Source organism: Manduca sexta, chromosome 17 (genome assembly GCF_014839805.1).
Source record: "Manduca sexta isolate Smith_Timp_Sample1 chromosome 17, JHU_Msex_v1.0, whole genome shotgun sequence".
In the NCBI taxonomy this organism is placed as follows: domain Eukaryota; kingdom Metazoa; phylum Arthropoda; class Insecta; order Lepidoptera; family Sphingidae; genus Manduca; species Manduca sexta.
The window spans coordinates 11,024,354-11,049,518 of record NC_051131.1 but is presented as its reverse complement, the minus strand read 5'-3'; the positions used below and the strand labels follow the sequence as shown (position 1 = coordinate 11,049,518).

The 25,165-nt window shown below is 33.2% G+C and overlaps 1 protein-coding gene across 1 annotated transcript; it reads right to left on the bottom strand.

The window, feature by feature from the left end:
- Positions 1 to 7,266: 7,266 nt before the first annotated feature.
- Positions 7,267 to 22,837, bottom strand: LOC115449511 (kynurenine 3-monooxygenase). Its single transcript, XM_030177352.2, has 10 exons — positions 22,628 to 22,837; positions 21,254 to 21,323; positions 17,951 to 18,144; positions 17,444 to 17,492; positions 16,822 to 16,909; positions 16,184 to 16,355; positions 10,388 to 10,639; positions 9,834 to 10,064; positions 8,612 to 8,773; positions 7,267 to 7,539 (listed from the first exon to the last, which is right to left on the bottom strand). The coding sequence occupies exons 1-10, from the start codon at positions 22,691 to 22,693 to the stop codon at positions 7,408 to 7,410; spliced, it is 1,416 nt and encodes a 471-aa protein (XP_030033212.1). The 5' UTR covers positions 22,694 to 22,837; the 3' UTR covers positions 7,267 to 7,407.
- Between the last annotated feature and the right edge of the window lie 2,328 nt (positions 22,838 to 25,165).

Below are 25,165 nucleotides of genomic sequence, written 5' to 3'. Positions count from 1 at the left end.
AGGTACTTCCTATGAAGATTTTCTGAGAGTACACTTAAAAGGGTTGTCCAGTCACCCAAGTGCTGTTACTCTTACGAAGATTTCTTGAGACTCCGTACCATGTAACAAATTGAGAACATTTGGGATTATGTTTCAGAGGCTTGTAAGCGTATTGTTTTGTTGTTCAGATCTTTTATATTTGTGAGCTATATTTATTCACTCAATTAATATTTATTTTATACTAGCTTTGGTTTACGGTTCCACCCGTGTGAATTTTTTGTCCGGGATAAAAGTCCCGTTATATAAGGCAGCGTTTATCCTTCCCATGGTTTCAAACTATCTCTATAACACATTTCATCGAAATCGGTCCAGCAATTTAAACGTTTAAGGTTAACAGACAAAAATATTTTCGCATTTATAAGTATAGATTGGACTCAATGAAAGACCAGCTCTATATATTACAATTTTTAAATTAAATCGAATGCTGCGTTTAATCGTCAGAACTTCTATGTAAACTGTAGGAATTCACAGAAATGGTCGATAGGTGTACTGAAATTAATGAGTATAACATCGCATTTATAATATAACTATTTTGGTGTTTATATGTATAAATTGATTTTCTCAAAAACTACGGAACGGTTTTTTTTTAATTTGATATCGAGATCGTTTAAGACCCTGGGAAGGTTATAGGCTACTTTCTATCCCGGGAAAATATAAAGGGGGACTTTTATCCCAGAAAACTCCACCATGCGGACGAAGCCGCGAGCAAAAGCTAGTAATATATAAATACAAATAATTTTGGTTGATGAATATTATTTTTATCATCGCTCCGGTCAAAGTTAATGCTCTCGAAATAAATAAAAGAGACAACCTCGCAGTCAATTCTCACGTAACGCAAGCTATAAATTATCATTAAAGTCAACATAGTTCGCACATTTCTTTTTTCTAGTCAAACCGAGCTCCAATTAATTTGGCCGGGGTTGGGACACTTTCGATTCGTCGCCAAATCTCGGAATGCGATTTGGGAACGCCCCGTCCAACTTTTATAATAATGTCAATGGTTTTGTTCTTATTAACGGCTTTGTTGAATGTGATATATTTCCTGTGTCCTTAAATTAATTCTAAAATGTGATTCATAATGATTTCCATATCGCGGGGTATTTCGTTAATTAAGATTATTTTTCTTTAAATGGGCACGTGAAGTGACCAATTGCACCTGATAAGTGGAGTGGGGTCTAATAAAATGTCGACTGACGACAGATGATTACCCCACGACAGTCGACACAATAGGGGACCGGCCTATGCTTGATTTTGTACATTATTCTATATGTAATGGTTAATAATACGAAAAAGAAGCACTCCTGCGAAAACTGCATCACAATTGGTTAAAAAATGAGCGAGTAATTCATATTTAAAATATTGTAACGTGCAGAAGTGGGCGCGATGTGGGGATATCGCTTCATCTCTTTTTTCCGCACGCGTCGTAATTCCCGATGACGTCACATATGGATATTTCGTCTCTTTTCTGTTTCTTGTTAATTATCCCTTCCACCGAAATTCAAAGACTTATAACTTGTTGATTTTTTACCGGATTTTAATAATTCCTTCTGTGTTATAATTTATATTATGTAAATATTTGATAATAGTAAAGAACAAAAATGAGTCCGGTACCCTATTATGCCGACCAGCTGATCCCGGATCGCGACACACTGACGTGGGCCACTATGGCGCGTTTTAATAACTTGTGTACGATGGTCGCTATCCGGATATAAAATATATACTACCACCATCGAGATTATGGCGAGACATACTTCTAAGTTTATTAACAAAAAAAGATATGTTTTTTTACCTCTTCGTTTATCACCAAGGTATATTATACTTCTAAATTATAATATACTGACAAAGCAAAAAATAACATTTCGCATTTTTTTATTTTATGTTTAAATGATTATGTTTATCAATATCGAGTTTGAAAATATTAGATAACATTATAAAAATACAAAATAATCTACGTAAATATTTATATACTATCAATACACATGAATAATGATTTCTTATGTTTACCCGAATGTTAGACATGGAATTAAATCTATTTTACAGATTTTATCGGGGTTTTTATCTTATAATTTATTCCCGACGTTTCGAAGACTTTGCTGCAGTCTTCAGTCCGCTCCGTGGCCACGATGGCTGCGAAAAGGTCTTCGTAACGTCGGAAGAAAATTAGTATATAAAAAACCGCGACAAAATATTCAAAATAGTTTTATTCCAACACATGATTATTTCAAAGTGTTTTTCCTAATAGTAAAGCGGTACTAGGACGGTATAACTAAACTTGGGCTAGAACTAAGACGCGACTCGACAGTCGCTAACGCTAATAAACACGGAAAAAATGGGAATATAAGTTTATCGTTAGAATAATTCATTCTCAAACATACCTAACGTTAACGTATACGATTGTAGAAAGGCATCTTAGCTTCGGTCGCTGCTCCTTTTACGTCAACTTTGCGAGAAGATTTATGCTTAAAAGTTATTTTAAAAAGTTAGTAGAAAATGGCGTGAACGGGTAACCGTTTACGGTATCGAAGTTTTGCAGAATAACACTTTTAAAAATAATGTTGAAAGCACAGCGTTATTTCATTTTAACGTAAACATACATGGTGACGTGGTTGTATTACAGTAGGACTGGAAAGCTGAGGTCTTGTGTACGATCACCGAGTCCGGCTTGTGATATTGGGTTTTTCTACTCAGTATCAGCCCGGAGTATGAAATTTATGCCTGATATGGCAATTGACTCACAACAGGAGACGGAATATAAATTTTACTGGCGAAGAAGCGATAGCCTAGTTGGTTATGGAACGGACTGCCGAGACAAATGTCCGCAGGTTCAAATCCCAAGGGCCCACACCTCAGACTTTTCTAAAAAATTATGTGTGTATTCTTTGTGAATTATCGCTTGCTATAACGGTAAAGGAAAACATCGTGCGGAAACCTGCATACCTGAGAAGTTCTCTATAGGAATTTCGAGGGTGTGTGAAGTCTACCAATCCGCACTAGGCCAGCGTGGTGGACTAAGGCCTAATCCCTCTCAGAAGTAGGTAGAGGAGACCCGTGCCCAACAGTGGGACAATATATAATACAGGGCTGATGATTGTTTGGTGAACATTTGTAATTAGCATAGGACTATATCTTGTGTTTAGCCTCTACTGATGTAAATTGTCTGTAAATCTTCCTAAAATAAATAAATAAATACGCACGGCAAAAAATGCGTGCACCAGGCCTCTTGCTACCTTTTTGGAATAAAAGGCGTGAATGTATATGTAATAAACACTTTTTTGTTTTAGGAATATAGGATGGGTTCCCAAATATTTTTATTAATCTAACTAATATTATAAAAAACCTAGTAATGAAACAATACAGTAATTGTTTCACACCAAGTAGTATAATACTGAGTACGTATTGCTTTTCTCTATTCTGTGGTAATACGAACGGAACGTTTCCATTAGATGCAATTTGCTTGCAAGGAGGTTTGCGAGATGCAGCGAAGATATAAAAATGACTTTGTTCAAGGCACACTGATTTTGTATCTCCGTCAGCGTTCCTTAAAGAAACAGCAAAAATCGTTCAGTACTAAAGCTGCAATGCAATGATGCTTATTGAATTGGAAAGTCACGCATTTATAGTGCATCAAATATATTTGCTGATGCAGGAGTTCAGGACTTCTTCACCGTTGTAATATGGACTGAGGGACACTTAAAAATGGATTCAAATTTAAAAAAAAAATATTTGTAAATTCTTTGTTTGTTGTTTATAGGTCTTACCAGTCTTATTGAAATACAATATACATAATACACTGTTCAATATACATTGGCCTTTCGACAGCGTACAAATATTATATTTTTCCATATTATATATTATAATCCTCTTTGATTATATTGGTTCTCCAGTATGTCTGACAATCTGTACAGTACCATACATTTACTATTTAGACTCTGGATGCATAGGAGCAGGAACAGAAATAGGTGTATTATTCATCTATAGATTTTAGATGTAACTATACATTAATTTTCAATATATTTGTATAATGTATAATTGCATATTTTTACTGTATGTATTGTTCTTTTGTTATAAATTTATTTCCTGTTATATAAACATTTTGTTTATTTATAAATGACCGAGTTCTGAGATAACAATAACACATAAAAAATATAAGTCGAATTGATTAATATCCTTTTTTAAGTCGGTTAAAATACTCTTTTATAACAGCTGTTTCTCACGTCCCTTTATTCAACTGTGACACCTTGAAACTATCCGAAATACGAATATCACAGAATTCATTGAAATTTATATTAATATTCCTATAGAAATATAAGTTCTGGAATACTATAATAGTTAATCAAGCAAAGATTATGCATGCGGTAAACACTGACCGAATTACGAACACCTGATTGTGTCAGTTGGTTAATATCAAAGTTTCGGCTTCGTGAATGATGTGTTCGTTGTATTCGCACTTATTTCATTTGGTATATTCTAATATTGTTTTATTCGTTTTGCTAGTGGTAGGATATATTTTATATCCGCCCGGATAGTTATGTTAAAACCTGCCATAGCGGCCTACGTAGTTGTGTCGCGTTCCGGGATCAGCCTATGTATATACGGATTCAACGGGCCGGCAGTTGTGTCGACTGCCGAGGGATAATCATCTCTCATCAGAATATAAAATATATCCTATCACCAGCAAACTTAGGCAGGCGATCGATCGTAAAAATAAACCAAACCCTTTCTGTATCTCAAAAGTTGAATTAAACATACTCTGCTCTGCACCTAGAAACATGTATTTCATCGACTATATCTTTGTTTGGGGTAGAAGATATATTATTGTTTTATCTAAGGACGGAACATTGCTGTGTGTCTGTTTTTCAGTGCTGACGGCATGGCAGCCTTCGCGGTGCGTACACATAGGATTTTTGTGATTGGCTAATACTGTGATACAACTTTAATCTAGTTGGCTGTCACATAAACAAAGCTCAGAAACAGACTTGCTATCATAGCAATGCTCAGCCCTGTATTATTTTTTGTTGTGCGTGGGAGGAAGCAGGAATTTTATGTTATTATAGAGATTAACTTGGATGCAATGCAAACTCCATGTTTGCATTGCATCCAAGGAAGAGGAAGTTTATTTTTTCACACCACAGACTACTTATACATATATTTGACAGTTGACATTTGGACTTATATAGATTATGTTACAAGTCCTTAGATAAATAATGTTTATGAATAAGGGGCTATGCCTATAATAATAGATATAGGTATAGAGTACAGGACCTGTCCTCTTCATCGTTTTTTTCATCTCAAATAGGACCTAATAGAACTTAATATATGTGCGATACACTTCTACCTACCCTCAAAAAAAGAAATCGCGCAATGCCATGCCATAAAGTTCTAAAACAAAACATTCCACGTGTTTATTAAGTGCCATACCTCATGAATGCTTGAATAAATCTTAAACCCACTCAAAATAATCTTCATACGTTAAAACACTGCAGGTAAACTAAAATTTTATGTACCGTTTCACGCTAGTTGAACGCGCGTCGCCCATTATGCCCGAGTGAGGAGTAAGCAATCAACTCAGAATGCAACTCTTTTATGTTCTAAACCATATTATTTTAGAACATATATTCATAAAGCCATAATAAATTATTTCATACAATCATTTAAATTCCAATGAATTCAAATTGTTTCGATTTATGCCATCTTTTTCTTACAAGTTGCTAGATGACTAGTTACAACTGCTTCGTCATATTAAATTGATATAAATTATGAGATTAAATATTCAAGATCAAAATATCCTTAATAATCTTAGTAACGTTTTTTAAAATGTTACTTTGTTGTTTTTCAGGTAAGTGATAGGTTTGATTTATCGTCAAATTAAAGTTTCCTTATGGAAATATTTAAATTACGTGTTTATTAGTTATTACTATAATAATATTAGCCCTGTATACTGAGCACTGCTGAGCACAGGCTTCCACTACTGAAAGGTGTAAGGCCTTAATCCACTATGCTGGCTTAGTGCGGATTGGCAGACTTCACATATCCTCAATTTTTTTATAGAGAGCTTCTCAGGTTTCCTCACAATATTTTCCTTCACCGTTAAAGTAAGCGATAATTTATAAATAATTTGGCCTACACAAATAACTTTTGGAAATGTCAGAAGTGACCTTGGGTTTTGAACCTGCGAAAATTCGTGTCGGCAATCCGTTCCACAACCAACTAGACTATCGCCGCCTTAGCACCACGAGTGCTATAATAGATGCATATTATAAAAAAATGCGAGTTCTCATCGGCATGTTTCTGTTTTTCGCTTTAATATTGTACGAAGTTGGAAAGACGCCGAATCTCGACCACTAAATGCTAAACAAACTTAAATTTTAACGCTTTTAAATATAAGGTTGTAGTTTGAAAGGATTAAAACGCACTGCAGCACTAAATAAGATAAAATAAGGCTTATTTTTGTTTCTGCAACAAATAAATAGCCATTTTCGTCTTATAATACTATTAAATGTCAAACTCGCATGTTTAAGCATAATATTTTCACAAATAGTGATATCCTGTTTACATATGAATAATGTATTAATTCGCTAAAAATTTTCAAAACGATTCACAGCTTCAATATCTAAATATCAACGACCTATTTAAATAGATAATAATCGATGGAAGTTGCATGAACATAGATACAGTCTATTTATATATTTGATATTAAATACAACACGGCATAATTGGTAAAAGCTGAGATATGAACATTTTTAGTTCCTTATCTTACTGCAAGTGATTTTTTTTCAATCGAAGACGTTTACTTTTAACTATATCATTTAATAGTGGCCCTTATTGCCTCATTTCACAGTACCTATCCTACTATCCTGTATTGTTACATATCATGTTATTTTAAAGTAAATCAAAGTATTTGATTTACCCGCTAGATATCCGTTCCAGTGATTAAAAAACCAGGAGCTTGCCGTTTATAAAAAAACAAACTTCAACATTGGAACAGATTAGCGACTTTAGCTTTCAATACATAGATTACTTTAAAAAAACACATCTATTATTTTTAATATTTTTTTAATTAAAGATTACATAACAAATATATTTTAATAATAACTTAAACCACGCGTCACTCAAAACAAACAATTTAAAATTCAAATAATTACTTAATACATATAATAACAGCACTCACTTGACCCGTGAGTGCTGGCACTTACCGATTTTACGAACCGAGCAGTAACAATATAAAAATAATAATTATAATAAATCTTTATTTGGAATAGTAATACAGTTTTTAAAAATACAATGTTCGACAATATCTACACTAGTCAAGTAGATATTAACGTCTACCTCGGAAAAAGGCGACAGTTACAATAATACTTTACGCTATTCTTAAAATAGCTTTTTAAATATATTTCTAATAGGTAACAATATCATATCACTTGTAACATTATTATTTTTGTAGGAATATCCACCGCCCGCAAGAATTGATAATCCCAAAATCATAAATGCCCTCTTCAATATCTGAAACGAAACAAGTTTAAATTAAAATCTATTTTCAATTTACATCAACCAATTTCTTCTCCAGTTTTCAATTGAATAATTATTTTATAACTAATTTTAAATTGATCGATTTAGATAGAAATATTTACGAAGTAATACAAAACAATACTGTGCAATTTATAGTAATAATAAAATATTAAAAAAATGTTGAGGTTTGAGGAAACATTGTTGTAATATAAAAACAACATTCATTGAAACGCTACCAATAAAAATATTTTATAGGCTATCAGCGCCTCCGTTGCTAAAAAATATTATATTATATTTTTATTATTTATACAAATCATACTTCTTACTGATATTAATTCCTTTTTAATAATGTTTTAATCAGTAATCATGGTTTTGTTAAATTGTAATTTAACGTCAGCAATTTTTTTTCATTCTACAATGATATTTTTTTCAACACAATTATTTTCAACACAACAATGACAAAATAAATATCTGATCAATATCATTTTGTGGTTACGAGATGGATATATGCTTGCTATAGTTTTGGGTGCGATGTGAATGAAACCTGTATTGAAAGTTCAGAAGTGTTAACGTGGATCTTGGACATAGATAATTATTAATATAATTTCATAGCCCGAATACATTGACAGACAAACTCTATTTATTTATTGATCGTGGAAACCAAATGCAGAATATAATAATACATTATTTGCATAAAATTAAGCCCCTGCTTATTTATTATTTTTGCTTTATCTGATCTCATAAATACACAAATAACTACAGCATTTTATCGCCGATCTCTTGACATATAGAGACTGAGTTAGTGCACAGAGTTTTTTAATATCATCTGAAGTGAAATGGGTCAACGGCTCACCTGATGGTAAGTGGTGACCGTCCACGGATTTGGGCAATGCCAGAGGCACAACTGACCGTAAAAAAAATCTAACTTTGAAAAACGTATCATAGTGTCAAAAAAACAAGGTGGAAATTTCATTACAAAATTTCCAAATGGCTTCTAAAAGATAAGACTTAACTAAAAGCTAGCAGACTGATAAATAATCATATTGTATGAGGTCTAAATCCGTACCTTGTCCTGCCATTGTCTATTTTTGACACATTGACTGTATGGCATCGTCGAGAATGTGACGGAGTTGTACAGAGGCACCCAGACGGTCGGCAAGGCCCATGACAAGAGATCATCCAATGCCTTACGAATAAGGTACGTCGGTCGTGTTACTAAATCTCTCATCTGTGAACACGAAAATTAAAATATGTCAAATATTCTTACGAAGTGTATCTAAAACATTTGTTTTTCATGAACATAAAACATTGAAATAAAACTATTTTGCGAATTTTATTGCGGGCTCCACCCGTAACCACGAAAGCTGAAACGTCGAGACAACATTATAATAATAAAAAAAACAATTAAATCTGTAAAATAGTATTATTTCAATGCCTAAAATTCGCGTTCATAATATAAGAAATCATTATAAAAATATTGTACACAAAATTAAGCTAGAAAAAAGTCGTTATGCGTAACACAGTCAGGAACTTGAAATAAGCCAGTTTTAATTTAAATTTTTTGCATATGCATTTATTTCGGACCACACTCAACACTGCTATATATTTCTGATTTGTTTCATGCAAATTAAAACGATATATTATCAAAGAATTGTACGTATTTTTACCCTACTACCGCATAGCCACAGACGGCCATGATTTTAGTAATGCATTCTCTAGCAGTTACTTTTGAGTGTTAATGAATAGTAACGATCACTTGTTTGCTTATAATAGGCCATATGCCTCTACCGGCATTTTTAAGACGTTCTTTAAATAATTATTCTTAATTAGATTTCACAGGTTTACGGCTCCCGGTCTGATCGCGAGAAATTCCTTTACAGGAATACAAGTCTTGTACTTTTTTGTGACTTGCACTTTTTCTAGGATAAAATTTGGACTATAAATTTAGGACTATTTGTGTGCCAAAATTCACCCAAATCCATACGTTTACTTCTAATATCTAAAAATCTTTACACACATTCTCATAATTCATATCATGAGTAACATTCCTAAAAGATTTAAACATACGAGTATTATAAAACAAAGTCCCCTTTTCTGTATGTCTGTATGTTATCGATTTCCTCAATATCTACGGAACGGTTTTTTATAAAAAGGTATAGAGATAGTACCAGACCCTGGAAAGTTTATTGGCTTTTTATCCCGGGAAAATATATGGCAGGACTTTTATCCCAGAAAACTCCTTCACGCGGGCGAAGCCGCAAGCAAAAGCTAGTTAATAATATCCTTACCTCCACGTAGTTGTACAGAGCTAAATCACTTATTGCAAATGTATCCTCCCATCTTGTATCCGAGAATTCTGGTAGTACTTTGCTAAGATCATCGTTGTGTTTCTGCATCAATTTATCAAGAAGCCAACAGTCTTCGAAACCAGCGTTCATTCCTTGGCCGTAGAACGGGACTACGGCATGCGCTGCGTCGCCAATCAGAAGTACTTTGTTATCTACGTTATACGGACGACACTAAAAAGGAGAAAAACATATTAATATACACCATGGATGGGTACGCTCAACCAGGATACCCCTTAGACAACCAACGTGAAGTAACAATTTGATGTTGCATTTTGTATAATTGAGATTTCTAAGAGCCTTGACACTTCCACCTTCATTCCTATTCCTTCTTAGCGGCCCATCCATATTTCCTCTGGTATTATAAGTGTTTAATATAAATTTTGGGTCGACCGTTCTACCCAGTATTCTATATATCAGACTTTTATCTAAGACTATACATCGGTGTTAACTGTTAACTATCGAACAATGTTTCATAAATACTACACAAAAATTACCTTGATAGCCACCAAAGGCGAAGGTTTGCCACCGAAGAAGTCCTCAAGCAACTTTTTCCGCCCAATCAAACTTATTGAATCAGGAAAGTATGCTTCGAAAAAGTCCAATAGTTTTTCTTCTGTGTCCAAGTTTTTGAATTTTATAAAAGGCATAAAAAGTGTAACTGTCCACGAACAGTCTTGATTTGGAAGTGCTATCATCATGAATTCGCCTCGCGGCCAGATGTGAAGGAAGTTTGGCGGCATCTGAAACTAAAGAAAAAAAAAAACATATATAAAAATATTTTTTCTAACAAGAGCCCTTGTAAAGTTGACGAGACGTTAATATACGTTAAAAATGAACACTGTAACATCATGCCATAAAAAACCGTAAAAAAGTAACTTTACTATTGCCTTTCATAGGATCAGTCGTCAGCTTAAAGACAACCGAGCAAACGGCTTCGATTCTTTTAATTAAAAAGCTATTTTGCCCATGATGTGTTGTGTGGACGCTTATGGGCGGCATTGATCACTTATTAAATTGACAGCATAATTGAACCACTTGATTATTAGTGACAACGGGTATCCTTTAAATAGTTTGCTTCTACATAAAAGTGGACAAGAAATGAACCATAAATCACGTTTTCATTAAATATGTAACAAATGTGTAAATAATGATACATGAATCGATTTCTGAAGTCAAATATACAACTGTCTGACTCAAACTGCTGGGCCATTTCAGCTAAATGCCGTATATGTGAATCAATCACTGTCATCAGTAGTCGGAAAATAATGAAAATGATTAATTAGCTTTAGCTCGCGGCTCCGTCCGCGTGAATAAGTTGTTCTGGAATTAAAGGCTCGCTATAAAAAGTAGCCTACATCCTTGCCAGGGTCTCAACTATACCCATACCAAATTTCATCTAAATCAATTCCGTGGTTCAGCTTTGCAAGCGTAACAGACAAAGTGCGCATTAATAATATAAATATAGGTCGTACCTATATCATATAGTTATTAATCATGTTTAAAGTAATCGTGTCTCCTATATGTTATTCTATTCGTTCTATTAAACCATTAATCATACAAACGATATGAAATTAGCCTTCCGAACTGAATTTTCTTTCATTTAGCTTTCTTCTGTACAATGAATTTAACACTTCAACTGATAAGCTGGCTACTCAACTGCCTCATATTGATATCGTGTAATAATTATTCAAATATAATGAACTTAGATCCAAGAAGCGATAGTACAATAACTTGTGTAAAATATGTTGCGAGAAAATATTTTCCTTGCGGTTCGCTTGTGACATTTATAAACCAAGAAAAGGATATCGATCCGATTATACAAGAAATAACGAATGAAAGCTGTCGTAAAATCATAATAAAGACATCGGACATGCACAATTTTTTGATATGGACAAATATTTACATAATAACATCCGAGAATGTACCAGAGTTTTTAACAACTATATCTCATTTAAGAAGGGATGTACTTTGGAATCCAAGGGGTAAATTTATATTGATTATACAGCACTTAGATAATAACGAAATTTCTGATATATTTGCAATATGTATTCGGCATAAGATTTATAGCGTATTATTATTAACATCATCAGACAAAGACACTGTTGTGTACACATACCATCCATTCAAAGATGGACAGTGTGGTAAAACTGCTGATATTATTAATTTGGGACCTTGCAGTCAAATTAATGACACTACAGATCTGTTTTCAAATAAAATACCTACAACATTTCGCAACTGCACGTTCAGAGTAATAGCCAGCGAAGATATACCAAATTTCATCTTCAGTTCCAGTAACTTTACAGTACATGGGAAACCAGTGTTGGGACTAGAACAATATATATTAAAAACTATTCAGGACAGAGAAGCAGTTAAGATTAACTACACATTAACAACAGCTAGATATGGCGTTGTTTTGGCAAATGGCTCCGCTACAGGACAGCTTAGATATTTGCAAGAAGATAAATCAGATATAGCTGCAGGAGGTTTTATTCTCATGAAAAACAGACTTCAGATGTTCAGATTCATCGGTGGTCACAGCTTTGCATCGTTTAGTGTTTTCACGCCAAAGGTCGGCGATCCCATTTGGAAAGATGTTTATAGAGAGTTTGGAGCTGCGACGTGGATATTAATATTAATAAGTTTATGCTTAGTAATAATCATTTGTTTTAAAATAAACATTTACTCATCAAATAATAAGCAAGGTCGCGCTGATCTATTCCTCAATTTGTGGGGCGCTCTACTGGGCAACGCCAGCTCTAAAATGTCAAAAGACAAAAATTTAAAGAAGATTATGATATGCTGGCTTTGGTTCTCATTTTTCTTAATTAGCTTTTACAATACCGCATTGTACAGTTTGACTACACGAAGAGTGCAAATCAAACGACATATAAAACCGGAGAATTTGGATGAATTGCCGTATCAGCCTTGCATTACCGAAACCACAAGGACATATTTCCTGTTCGCGTACAACAAGAATTTGCCTGAGGGAAAAAATTATCCAGAATGTCAACACACGAATACTGTATTAAAGTTCATAGCTTCAAGAAATGATCTATATGCTATAGAAATGGACTATACTTATATATTAGAAGAGTTTAAACATATTGATGAGGAAGGCGTTCAGAAACTTGATTCGACGGAATTCTCAAACAGTGGTGTTATTATAGGTTTTTACGTTACGAGAGGATTTATATTTGAAGATAAGATACGACAGTACACGAATAGAATGCAACAGAACGGTTTGCTGTCGAGACAACTGCAGATGATACTTCAGCAGGGCAGATCAACGGCTCTGCGGCGACTGAAGCGGTTCAAAAAGATACGTTTACCAGACTTGAGGATACACTTTTGTGTACTGATTTTGGGTTGTACCATTTCGGTAATGTGCTTGATATACGAGGTAAAGAACAGAAAACAGTAAGTAGTCGTCTTTGCTATGTTGAAAAGGATTTGTACGTACGACACGTATTGACAGTTATATTATATATACATAGTTGCATTTTGAAATGCAGATTCGTTTAGCACCATCAAGTTAGTGTAGTTAGGCCCGGCACAATGTAGAGTCGTTTTTGTAATAAATGCTATAATCTATTTCATGGTTTAATCTATACTATTATATAAAGCTAAATATTGTGTTTGTTGGTTTCAACGAGCATATCTTAGGAACTACTAAAACAATTGCGATTTATTTTCACTTTTAGGAAGCTACATTACTCCTCGAATGCTATAGGCTAATTGTGAGCCCGGAAAAACTTTTTCACGCGGGCGTTTTTCAAGCGGACAGAGCGTCAAGTAAATAATAAAGTATTTAGAGACCTCCTACAAACACTATGTGAAGCATGGACAGTGAACACAACTCAATAACTCAAAAGACATATATATATTCTTACGCTCTTATTCATAGACGTTATTTATCTAAGGACGGAGCATTGCTGTGATAACAAGTCTGTTTCTCAGCTTTGTTTATACTTGTTATCACAGCAATGCTCCGTTCTCAGATAAATAATATCTATGAATAGGAGGGTTAATATATTATAACTATCACAGCTACATCCTACTGGCCAGTTTTAGTTGACTTAGCACTGTGTTATCAATGAATGTATTTGGTTAAAATTTGTTCTTGTTTGATGTAGAAGCCTAACCCGTAATTTAGGTACTTGGTGAATACGGATCAATAATCAGGAATATACGTGTGAACAGCTTATTCGGTATATTCGTTACTAATAATTCATAGATATATTTATTCGCTAAGTTATTCAGCGAATTATTCGCCAATAGGCTAAAAGAAGCATAATTTAAGACACGTGCAATTTGAGTTAGCCACGTAAGTAATAATATATACCTAAATGAATAACTTTATAGTCATATAATAATACTAGCTTTTGTCCGCGGCTCCGCCCGCGTTATAAAGTTTTTCAGGCTAAAGTTTTCCGTTATAAAAGTAGTAGTTTGCCGGGAGCCTATGTTCTTCCCAGGGTCTCAAACTGTCTCCATGCCAAATTTCATCTTAATACGTTGGATAGTTTTTGAGTTTAACACGTTCAGGCAGACAGATGTAGCGGGGGACTTTGTTTTATAATATATTTTTTAGAACTTTTTAAGAGGAACAATCCCGTCATACATCATTGTTACATAACTTTAACCGTTTACGCAGCGCACGCAACGGAAACTCTCAAACGTTTTTGCAACATGTTTCATAACTACTCCGCTCCTATTGGTCATAGCGTGATGATATATAGCCTATAGCACACCACAAATAAAGAGCTATGCAACACAAAACGATTTTTTCAGTTGGAACCGATAGTTCCTGAGATTAGCCACTACTGCTCCGCTCCTATTGGTCATAGCGTGATGATATATAACTTTCAGCACTCCACAAACAAAGGACTATTCAACACAAAAAGATTTTTTCAGTTCGAATCGGTAGTTCCTGAGATTAGCCATTACTGCTCCGCTCCTATTGGGTATAGCGTGATGATATATAGCTTATAGCACTCCACGAACAAAGGGCTATCCAACGCAAAAAGATTTTTTCAGTTTGGACCGGTAGTTCCTGAGATTAGCCATTACTGCTCCGCTCCTATTGGGTATAGCGTGATTATATATAGCCTATAGCACTCCACGAACAAAGGGATATCCAACGCAAAAAGAATTTTTCTGTTTGGACCGGTAGTTCCTGAGATTAGCGCGTTCAAACAAACAAACAAACTCTTCAGATTTATATAATAGTATAGATATAAACTTGTGGTAATTTACCTACAATACTACGGTATCATAATGTTAAATATGATGTTTTTATTCCTTGCAAAGATAGCGGATCATCAGTCATAAAACTAGGCTTACCAACCTAGGTCATTGTATGCGTATGAAATTAATAAACTGCAAAATAAATAAATAGACTCCTTCGGTAGCGTACCTACTTGTATTATTACTGCAATGCTGATGTCTCAAGTTAATAAATAAATAATAGATCAAGCTTTGCCAACAATTATTTATCTGATCCTTAAATTATTACTTTACCTTTATTTATCTGATCCTTAAATTATTATCTTGTAGCATGAACCTTTAGATTATACTAGCTGTGCTCGCGGCTTCGCCCGCGTGGAGATCAGTATCACAGAGTATTTCCCGCGTAAATCCCGAACCAAAAGATTTTTTACAGCCACGCGACCTCTTCAACAATAATCGTTATATTTCAGTAAATTTACATAAAACCGTAATGTTCTATTAACCTATACCTTCGCACTATCTTTTAGTAAAAACCGTACAAAAATTCGTTCAATAGATTTTGAGGAAATCGATCAAACACAGACAGACAGCTATTGAGGGCTTTGTTTTATAATACGTATAGATATTAACAATATAAATTAATACTTATCTAGTCTTTTAAAACCTTGTCTTTCTTGACCGACAAATTTTACAGTAATAATTATTGAAAGCATTAGTATTATTATTGTACCTATAAATCGTATGACATTCTGTCCTAGGGTTTGTAAAACAATAATACTAACGATAAGCGACGCGTGAACAATAAGATACGTGGTGCAATTACGATCATAAAAATTGAGTGAAATAAATCTACGGCAATAATAACAATCCCTAATAACAGACTGGTAACCAATTTTATTATTTTTTGATTACTTATTTAAAAAAAAGGATATCAACGCGCAAGTCAAATTGACAGTGTCTATGCGCGTGCGCAGTGCGCGTTATGTAATAATTAAATTTTTAGTTCCACCATTATACGTCCGTTTTCTGGGTAAATTACCGTGAAAACTTTAAGTACTTACTCCACCATTCTCGTCGGCTGGTATGCATAGCTCCAAATAACCATGTTCGATGTACTTTTGGCTGAAATCGAACAGAGGTTCCTTCAACATAGCCTTGCGCACAGACGAATATGCACCGTCGGCTCCAATGATAAGGTCGGCAGTGACCGAAACGGTTTCATTTGTATTGGTCCTGGCGAGAAAAAAAATTATTATTCACTTCGTAATCATTTGATTTTGTGATGTTTATTTTGTATTGGAAAGGGTGGACTTAGGTTGCCAGTTAAAGAAATTTTGTGCAAGAATTTAAAAATATTTGTATTATAATTATTGGTGTACCAAGATATTATGCGGACATAATTCTTACGAGTGCCTATGTGAGGTAGAGGGATCTAATGTTACCCGTTAGTCAACGTAATATTTGAACCCTGAAAAGAATATTTCGTTGTCACTGTGGCATACTAGCAAAAAAAAAATTAAGATAGTATAATTGAACATAGTTTAAAATCCTAGTAAAACTACCGAACCATTTCCAATACGGTAGTTTCCTATGTTTGATTTAATTTATTATTTTATATGTTTCGATAGCTCGATCGATGGCTAATCGAATGACCTAAAAATGGCATGGTCCATCAATGTTTCCGTTACCTTATACTTACTTCAGGAAGGTAAGTGAGCCTTTATGTAAATTCGCTTCAATCAATTTATGATGGAAGAATCTTTCTACATTGTCGTAGCTTTCGGATTCTGAAAAAATTTAATAATGTATGAAATTTCTATGTGATTAGTAAGTTTATTCATTGTTATATAATTAAATTAAATAAATTGGAGCGGCGATAGCCTTGTTGGTTGTGGAACGGACTGCCGAGACGAATGTCCGCAGGTTCAAATCCCAAGGGAACACCTCTGACTTTTCTAAAAAATTATGTGTGTATTCTTTTCGAAGTAACGCTTGCTTTAACGGTGAAGGAAAACATCGTGAGGAAACCTGCATACCTGAGAAGTTATCTATAGGAATCTTCGAGGGTGTGTGAAGTCTACCAATCCGCACTAGACAAGCGTGGTGGACTAAGGTCTAATCCCTTTCAGTAGTAGAGGAGGCCCGTGCCCAACAGTGGTACAGTATATAATACAGGGCTGATATTATTATAATTATAAGGCGTGAACAATAAAACTATATTAATTTTATCAAATAAGTAAATAAGCGTACTGCAATAGTCTTGAAAAATAAATCAATGACATTTTATTTTTTTTAAATAACCTTATTATTTTGTTACGTACCTTGTAACAAAAGACTGTTCAAGTAAGTACGTCCCACGGAGTAAATGCCCTGCGAAGAAAAAGAAAACAAGAAGATTATATACGCAACTAATGCACTCTGAATAGCACTTTATTTATTTACCCACTTAGACAATATACCTACTTGCTAACAGCTTATCAGCTGGTGTCTGATTATAAATTATTATTATTAGTCTACTTTTGATAAACATGCAAATTTGCTTGGTTAATTATTTTAGATGGGTAAAATATTTTAGTCTCTTCAAACTGGTTTGTTATATCGAACTAAAGAATTTAATTAGGCTGTTATCAATACATATATTTAAGATCGAGACTTGCAGAGTAAGTGCAAAAAATACTCTTTTAAACGCATTATAAATATTTAGTTTAGTTATTTTTAATATAGGATTTTAATGTGAAGATTTTATTTTGTGTTGTCATCCGTCTACAAATTATGTTCAAACGATTTTAATAAATATTAAAAACCTTAAGCAGGTCTGTATTACCTACCTGTTTAGTATTAGCATCGTAAGGTATGTTGTAAGTAGACCCATCGAGTCTGTGTATCCGACGGCCGTACATGGGGATCCCATAGCTTTCGACTATATGCTTCTCCAGCCCCACATCCCTGAGCGCAGTGCGGCCGCGTATCGACAGTGCGAGGTTAATAGACCTCCCCCTCACTTCTGGGGTTTTACGAATATCTGTAAAATAAAGACAAACTTTACCAAATCAGTAGGTAAATTAAATGGGACTAAAGATTCACTCAAGCGTCTTGTTGCTTTTGCACTGTAAGCTTTTGTGATACTTAATTGATAAATAAATAAATAAAACCTCATTTAGACGGAAGCATTTTCTCGCCTTGCACGTGCGATTCTTGGTAAGGCATAAAACTGTAGCCACGTCTAAACACGCGCCACTAAATTATGTTTTAAGACTTGGCTTTTGACTTGGCTAGCGTAGCCTTGCAAGGGTATTCGTTTGTTGCCGATCCAGTCGAATGACTATTACACTGTGTGATGCAGTGTCATAGCTAGTAAGAGTGATATACGTAGAGGATATCATAGTGACCCATGAGTATTGTGTTAGTTTTATTGTGAATGTCGATGTGATACCCCCATGCAAAGCACATTAAGCCGTTAGTCCTACTCCTGATCTCTATCCGGTCATGTCGGATTGCCGTCTCATCGGACTTTAAAGTGAAGGAACAGAGAATGATCTGTGTATTACGCCCACACTTGTGCACTATTATATCTAATCTGGCTGTTCTCCGTTGAGAATCATTCATTGTGAGTGTTCCACAATGAAAAAAAAACACGAGTTTTTTTTTTTAATTATGTTAAAGGCATGTTATTTATAAAAATATAAAAGTTAGTAAGCTGACTAGCGGCGACAGTGGTTGGAGGTTGACTCGGGCAATTACCTTACTTTCGTCTTGCCATTATTGAGCTCGGACAACGTATCTATGTAATAAAAACATCTTAGTCTATGTATATTCAATATAACATAAGTATCTATTAATAAACAATGGGATTCTCATCCATCGCCAACATCACCCAGTGCGAATCTATTGCTACACCAATGATGCTTTGGTAGGTACATTATTAATTTATTTCTAATAAAATTAAGTAGCAAATGGCAATGTATATTTTAGTTCTAAATGTTCAGAAAACTAGTCTTGGTAACAATAAATAATACTTATGTAACCAATAACAATAAAATTGTTGTAAATAAATATTAACATGAATAAATAATGTAAGAAAATAATGTTATAAAGTGTGGGTATTATATCTACTGACGATCGTCCAGTGGCCAAAACTCGACCGTCGAATTGAATATATAAGTAACAGATATTACTTATATACTCATGAACTTTAATAAATTATTACACCTTAATATACAGATTAATAATTAAGTATTTGAAAAGAAGAGAAAAAAGAAAACGGTTTATTATTAGGTCTGGTGCATGAAATACATAATACAAATGTGGGTAAATATATTTATTTATTTTACTTAATATATTTAAAAGATAAACCTTTTTAATTAAGGCGGCATTGCACGCCTGCGATTTGACAATTAGGTAGACAGCTCAACATAATACTGTTTCTATTAATAATACTAAGAAGTTTTGGTAAATAGGACGACCATGGGGATGAAATGGATACTTGTGAGATTAACTTGGATTTATAATTCGTACTGTGTGTACCCTAGGGCATTAACATTAAGGCGATTAACATTAACGTGACCAACAACAATAAAATATATAACTAACAGTTAAAAATAAACTAAGACAGCCGAAGGTAAAAATGTTGTAATTTAAATGTAAACCTTCTATGTTATAGGTAATTAAATTTATATATATATTTATAAATTAATTGATATATAGAAATAAATTGGGGTGCAATCTTGGACTATTTTATATAGATTCCAAAAATGAATATTGGATCTCTTAATTTTGCGTTAATTATAGACTCTAGTTTACGAAATTAATTATAGGTAAATACATAATACAATATCGTTATTGTGAATAAAAGCCTACAAATATCAAATACAAATAATCACCAAAAATGTAGACAGGGTATTATTAGTTTCCCTACCATGGGTATTTATTTTGAATACCTACGCTTACGTCCAAATAAACAATAAATATTACTATATACCATCTGTAGAAGTTTCCACTTCATTTCATAACATTATAACGAGATTAAACATTAATGTAGTCATTAATTAATCTGTTTGTAGTTCTTGTTAATTCGTAAAAGCGGCAACATTATAATTGATACAATTTATGTAAATCGTAAAATATAATAAACACCATTAAATAATAATTGTGGTCGATAAAACATGGTTTTAAAGCTAATTTTATTGTAATCACATTGAGGTTACGAGCGTTAAATGTTATTCATATAAAGAGTATCATTAGAGTTTAAGACATTGGCATATATAATTTCCAATTACTATCATAAAAAATATATTTCACAGCAATATACCTGGATTTCTTCGATAAAATATAAAAATTAAAGTGTTTTTTTCGTTTCCAAAATATACTAAGGTAACGGATACATTAATGACCCACCATTATTTTGAAAAATGCGTAAAATAGTTTCATGAAGATATGAAGAAAAACCTTTGATATATTGCATCTTATTTATTTATGACTAAACTAATGAAAAATCATGTTACAACACCAATAATAATTAAATTTTCGAAAACATGGATGGTGGGCCTTATTAAGATGAGATGGATTTTAAATATAGCCCGCAATATTTTATCGGCGTAAGTATGTATTCTATCGACATTTATGTACTTACTAGTTTTTTTTTTATAACGTAAGAAAAGACAGTTTTTTTTTCCTAAATAAGTGAAAGAAACTTTTAAAAACTGGGCCATGGCTTATGATAAAAGTACCCAAAAATAAAATTGTATGAAAACAAAAATAACTCGGTGAATAAAAAAAAAGTTAAATATGTAATGATCTAGCATACTTGCCAACAACACAATAACAAATAGGATGAATAGCTGTTGTTAATTTTTTGTTTATTCGGGAAATCTGGGGGGGGGGCATGAATGGATCACTTCACCTAAGTTGAATAGGCATAATCTTGAAAAATATATAACAAAAGCTAAAAAAAAACAATAAAACTTACTTATAAGTAATTCAATGATTTGATATGCGGTTGCAATAGAAAAAAACATCTTGTACCTACTTTAAATATACTTTATTGTATAAAAAGTTTACGGCTTAGCTCCTAAAACGAGTCTTGCGCCCTCAAAAATCCAATTATTCAAACTAAAACATTAAATTTAGCTCACCTTCACGAAATTCGTAGAGACGTACTCGATGCCCCCTTTTAGCTAAGTACAGTGCTTCAAGTGACCCCACCTGACGAATATAAAATCATGTGAGCGAAATACTTCGTGACATGTCAGAAACTGTATATTAATATAAAACCAAGTTGACGCATAATTTGAATTATTCATGTTGGCTTTATCAAAATATATACGTTTCTTTAAACAAATTGATTGTAATTTCAGTGAATTGTATATAATTTAGAATCTAAATACTTTTTTGCATTTAGTGTCTAAATTAGATGCAATATTTAGTTAGGTGTCACAAGTCACATCCCTAGCCCGTATTTAAAAAACAAACAGTTCTATTAAGTTTTTACATAATAATCCTCTTTGGAAAGATATTCTATCTGCCAAAAACTTCCGGTGGTTGAAAGCAGAGAGTATTATATATCAAGAAACCATCTAAATGATTTAACATTTCTATATATCCGGATATAGATCCTTCCGCTGGAGATCCTCAGGTATTTTATTCAAACGGCTAAATGCTATGATTGAATCATCCAATGAGAGAGCCTATGGACATGACGTTTTTTAAACGAATCAAGGCCGTGTCAATCTCGTTGAAGACGCACACTCATTGAGCGTCTTGAGAGCGCGCTCTTGTGCGTTAAACATAATAAAAATTCATATCATTTGTATTACAAAATACGTTACTGCCAGTTATAGTTTTGAAACGAATCTAAAGTTCATCGATAAAACGTCATGTGCATAGACAATGTTTTAGGGAAAAATACTGCAGCTGGCCCGAACATAAATTAATGTTGGTATCAGCATTCGCACGCGTGGATCACAAGATAAATTATAAATAACTATACGTTCAATTGTGTAGATATCTAATAGTTACAAATTAAAATTATGTGTTCCTTTGGAAGAGATGCACGAAATCAGAAATTTTAGTGCCACTTTCATTATGAAATTAATTTAATAATATATAAGCAAACAAAATTAAGATAGCATTAAATGAATTGTAATATGATGAATTTCGAATAGATATACATATATTCTACGAATTCGGTTAGCACGCCGTTTTGCTGGTAGCACCGCTTTATGAGGTGAAAATATTTATACTGTGTAAGTACTTAAATATTTTAACGGTCCTTTTGAGATATAAGTACTATGACAAAAATAAAAACACCATTGCTATTTTAGAATTTATCGTATTTTACCAAAAAATTCCCAAATGATCATTTAATAGTCTTTTATAAAATATTAACAGGCTAAATTTGTATTTAAAATTCCTACCCACTAAATTTAACACCAACCCTTTTTCAATATCGTAACAAAAAAAAACTACACAACGTTTCATGTTTCGTAATATAAATGAAATATACTCACCAATCCACCGCCCACAACTACAACATCCAGCCTCTTTTTAGAGGATCCATTCTGTAAATTTGCCATTCTAAAATGTTTATAAATTTTTTTTCACTATGATCGTATTTTTACGCAAGTCTAACCTGGAGGTGTTCTTCAGGTTGCGTACTAGTCGAGACTAAACGTGCACTAAAGAGACCGCGGCAACAGATAGTGTCTAGCAATAAAGATCGAATGTCTCCTCATTGATTGAAATGACCACGGAACGACTATAATTAAGTTCATATACCTCATCAAATATTGCACAATGTTGTATTAGGCATTTATTAAATATTTATAGGCACAAGATAATTAATTGTGAATATTAAATAATTGCCTAGTTCCGATAAATCAGAATTTTGTGGGACTTTTGATACGTTCAAAAGTGAACATGAAACTTTTTGAACTTATTGCACTTAATAAAAATGTATTAACTCATTCTTCTGTTTAAACGAAACTGTTTAACCTTTACGAAATTCATGGTCCTTTCGATAAGTACCGAAGTCACTTTTTCTACAAGAATATGAATTCCTGTGGAATTAAGCTCTCAACCCTTCCATAGAAAATATACATCGCCATGCTGTCGAAATAAAAAATAAGTACTTACATAAATATCTACTCAACTATATAACTCGGAAAAGTTCGCCTCTAAGACTTCCACACATACATTAAACCTACTTGCTGAAAACAAAATAATACAGATAAATATTGGTGGACTAATTTTTTTTTTAATTAGTGTTTGCATATTTTGCTATTATGACGTGCCTTACTGGATATAACTGGCTGACCTCAATCGCGACCCGCCGTAACACAATTCAAGTTTTTATTTTATAGACCGCGCAATATTTTAATTATTTATTTATTTGAACAGTCAACATAACATACATCTTACATAGTTATTTGTAACAATTCAGTAAACAATTGCTGCAGTGCTGTTTTAATTACAGGCTGTCACCACATGAACATATTCTTACATAACAATAAACAATTGGCTGCACTATAAGTGCAGTATATTCTAAATATAAGACTGAATATAAAACTAGATTTTTTATAATAAGGGGAAATAAACATTTCTTTGTATATTCGTAAGTGGCTTAAACTTACAGGAGTAAAATAAAGAAATTAGTCGTTAATAAATAAAAAAAAAAATGAGACGTGGCTACGTCATAGCCATAAACGTAGTGGCACTATGACAGGTCAATACATGACGGAACGGCAGGATATGGTTGATCCCTTTGCCAATTTTCATCCAAATTGGTTTAACGGTTGCTGACAACCTACAAATATTTGCATTTATATCGGTAAGAAATGACACAGATTATAGCAGTGTTCAAACTTTTTATAGTATTAGATTTGGCGTTCCGAGCATTCATTGTGTTCAATTGAATTGAACTGTAAACCATTCAAACTGACTTTAGTGTGGTCAATATTGACAGCTTGTGGATATGTACGGAGTGGCGCTCATGATATAAAAACTCGAGTCTAAGTGCAAACCTGAATGTGAATAAAAAATATTAGTCAAATAAGTAAAATTATTTGTTTTACAAGTGAATAAATAGATTACAACAGTGACGTGTTGGTCGTCATTGTAGTTCAGATTTTGAACAAATAGTTTATATAGACATTCTTGCTATACAATATACGTCAATGATTTTACGTGACTAATTCGTTATTACACAACAAATATGATTATGTATATCATATATGTATATATACCGACATTAGATATTATAATATGTGTTAGCCTTGAATAGTTCTCGGACCACAAACTAAAATAGTTCAGCGCTCATAAACTTAAATATTTAATGTATACGTGTAAAAATTAATAACAGATTATCGGCATTTTTATCGTCTTTTGTGTTAATAATGATAATTTAATTGCGTGTAATTCCCAACTAAAAACTGAATCCCAAAATATATAAACAATTGAGGATTCGCTATCTTTAAATCGATAAGTAATAAAAATATTGTCTCATTTATAAGAGTACTGTCATTTTGATTGTTCATTATTTTTTCGCTCACCAAGAGTTGAGCGATCACCGTCCAACAGGTGAACCGTATGCTCGTTTGCTCCCTATAACATAAAAAAAAATAGGAAAAATTAGATTGAAAATTTTTATGTTGGTAAAAAATTAGAAAAGAACCATTCAAGGTTCCCCTTTATTTGTCTTTCGGAAGGATTTGTTTACTAAAATATAACACAGAATTATGTGATATACATAAATCAATTTAGGTATGCAAAAAATAGAACGTATTATTGGCTTTTACCGTCTATCTTGTAATAGATAAGATGTACAAGTCCGAATAATAACGTTGTCTTACGAGAATGTAAATTACCTAATAATAATAAATGAATGAATAAATTCGGCTAAAAGGCAAATTTCGGTCACGGCGGCCAACTTCAACGGAGATCAACTAGTTACGCAGAAGATACGATAGTGCATAAATGTGTGCGCAAGACACAGGTGCACTGTCTGGTCTTTCACTCTCATAGTCCGGTGAGACGGCAGTCTGACATAA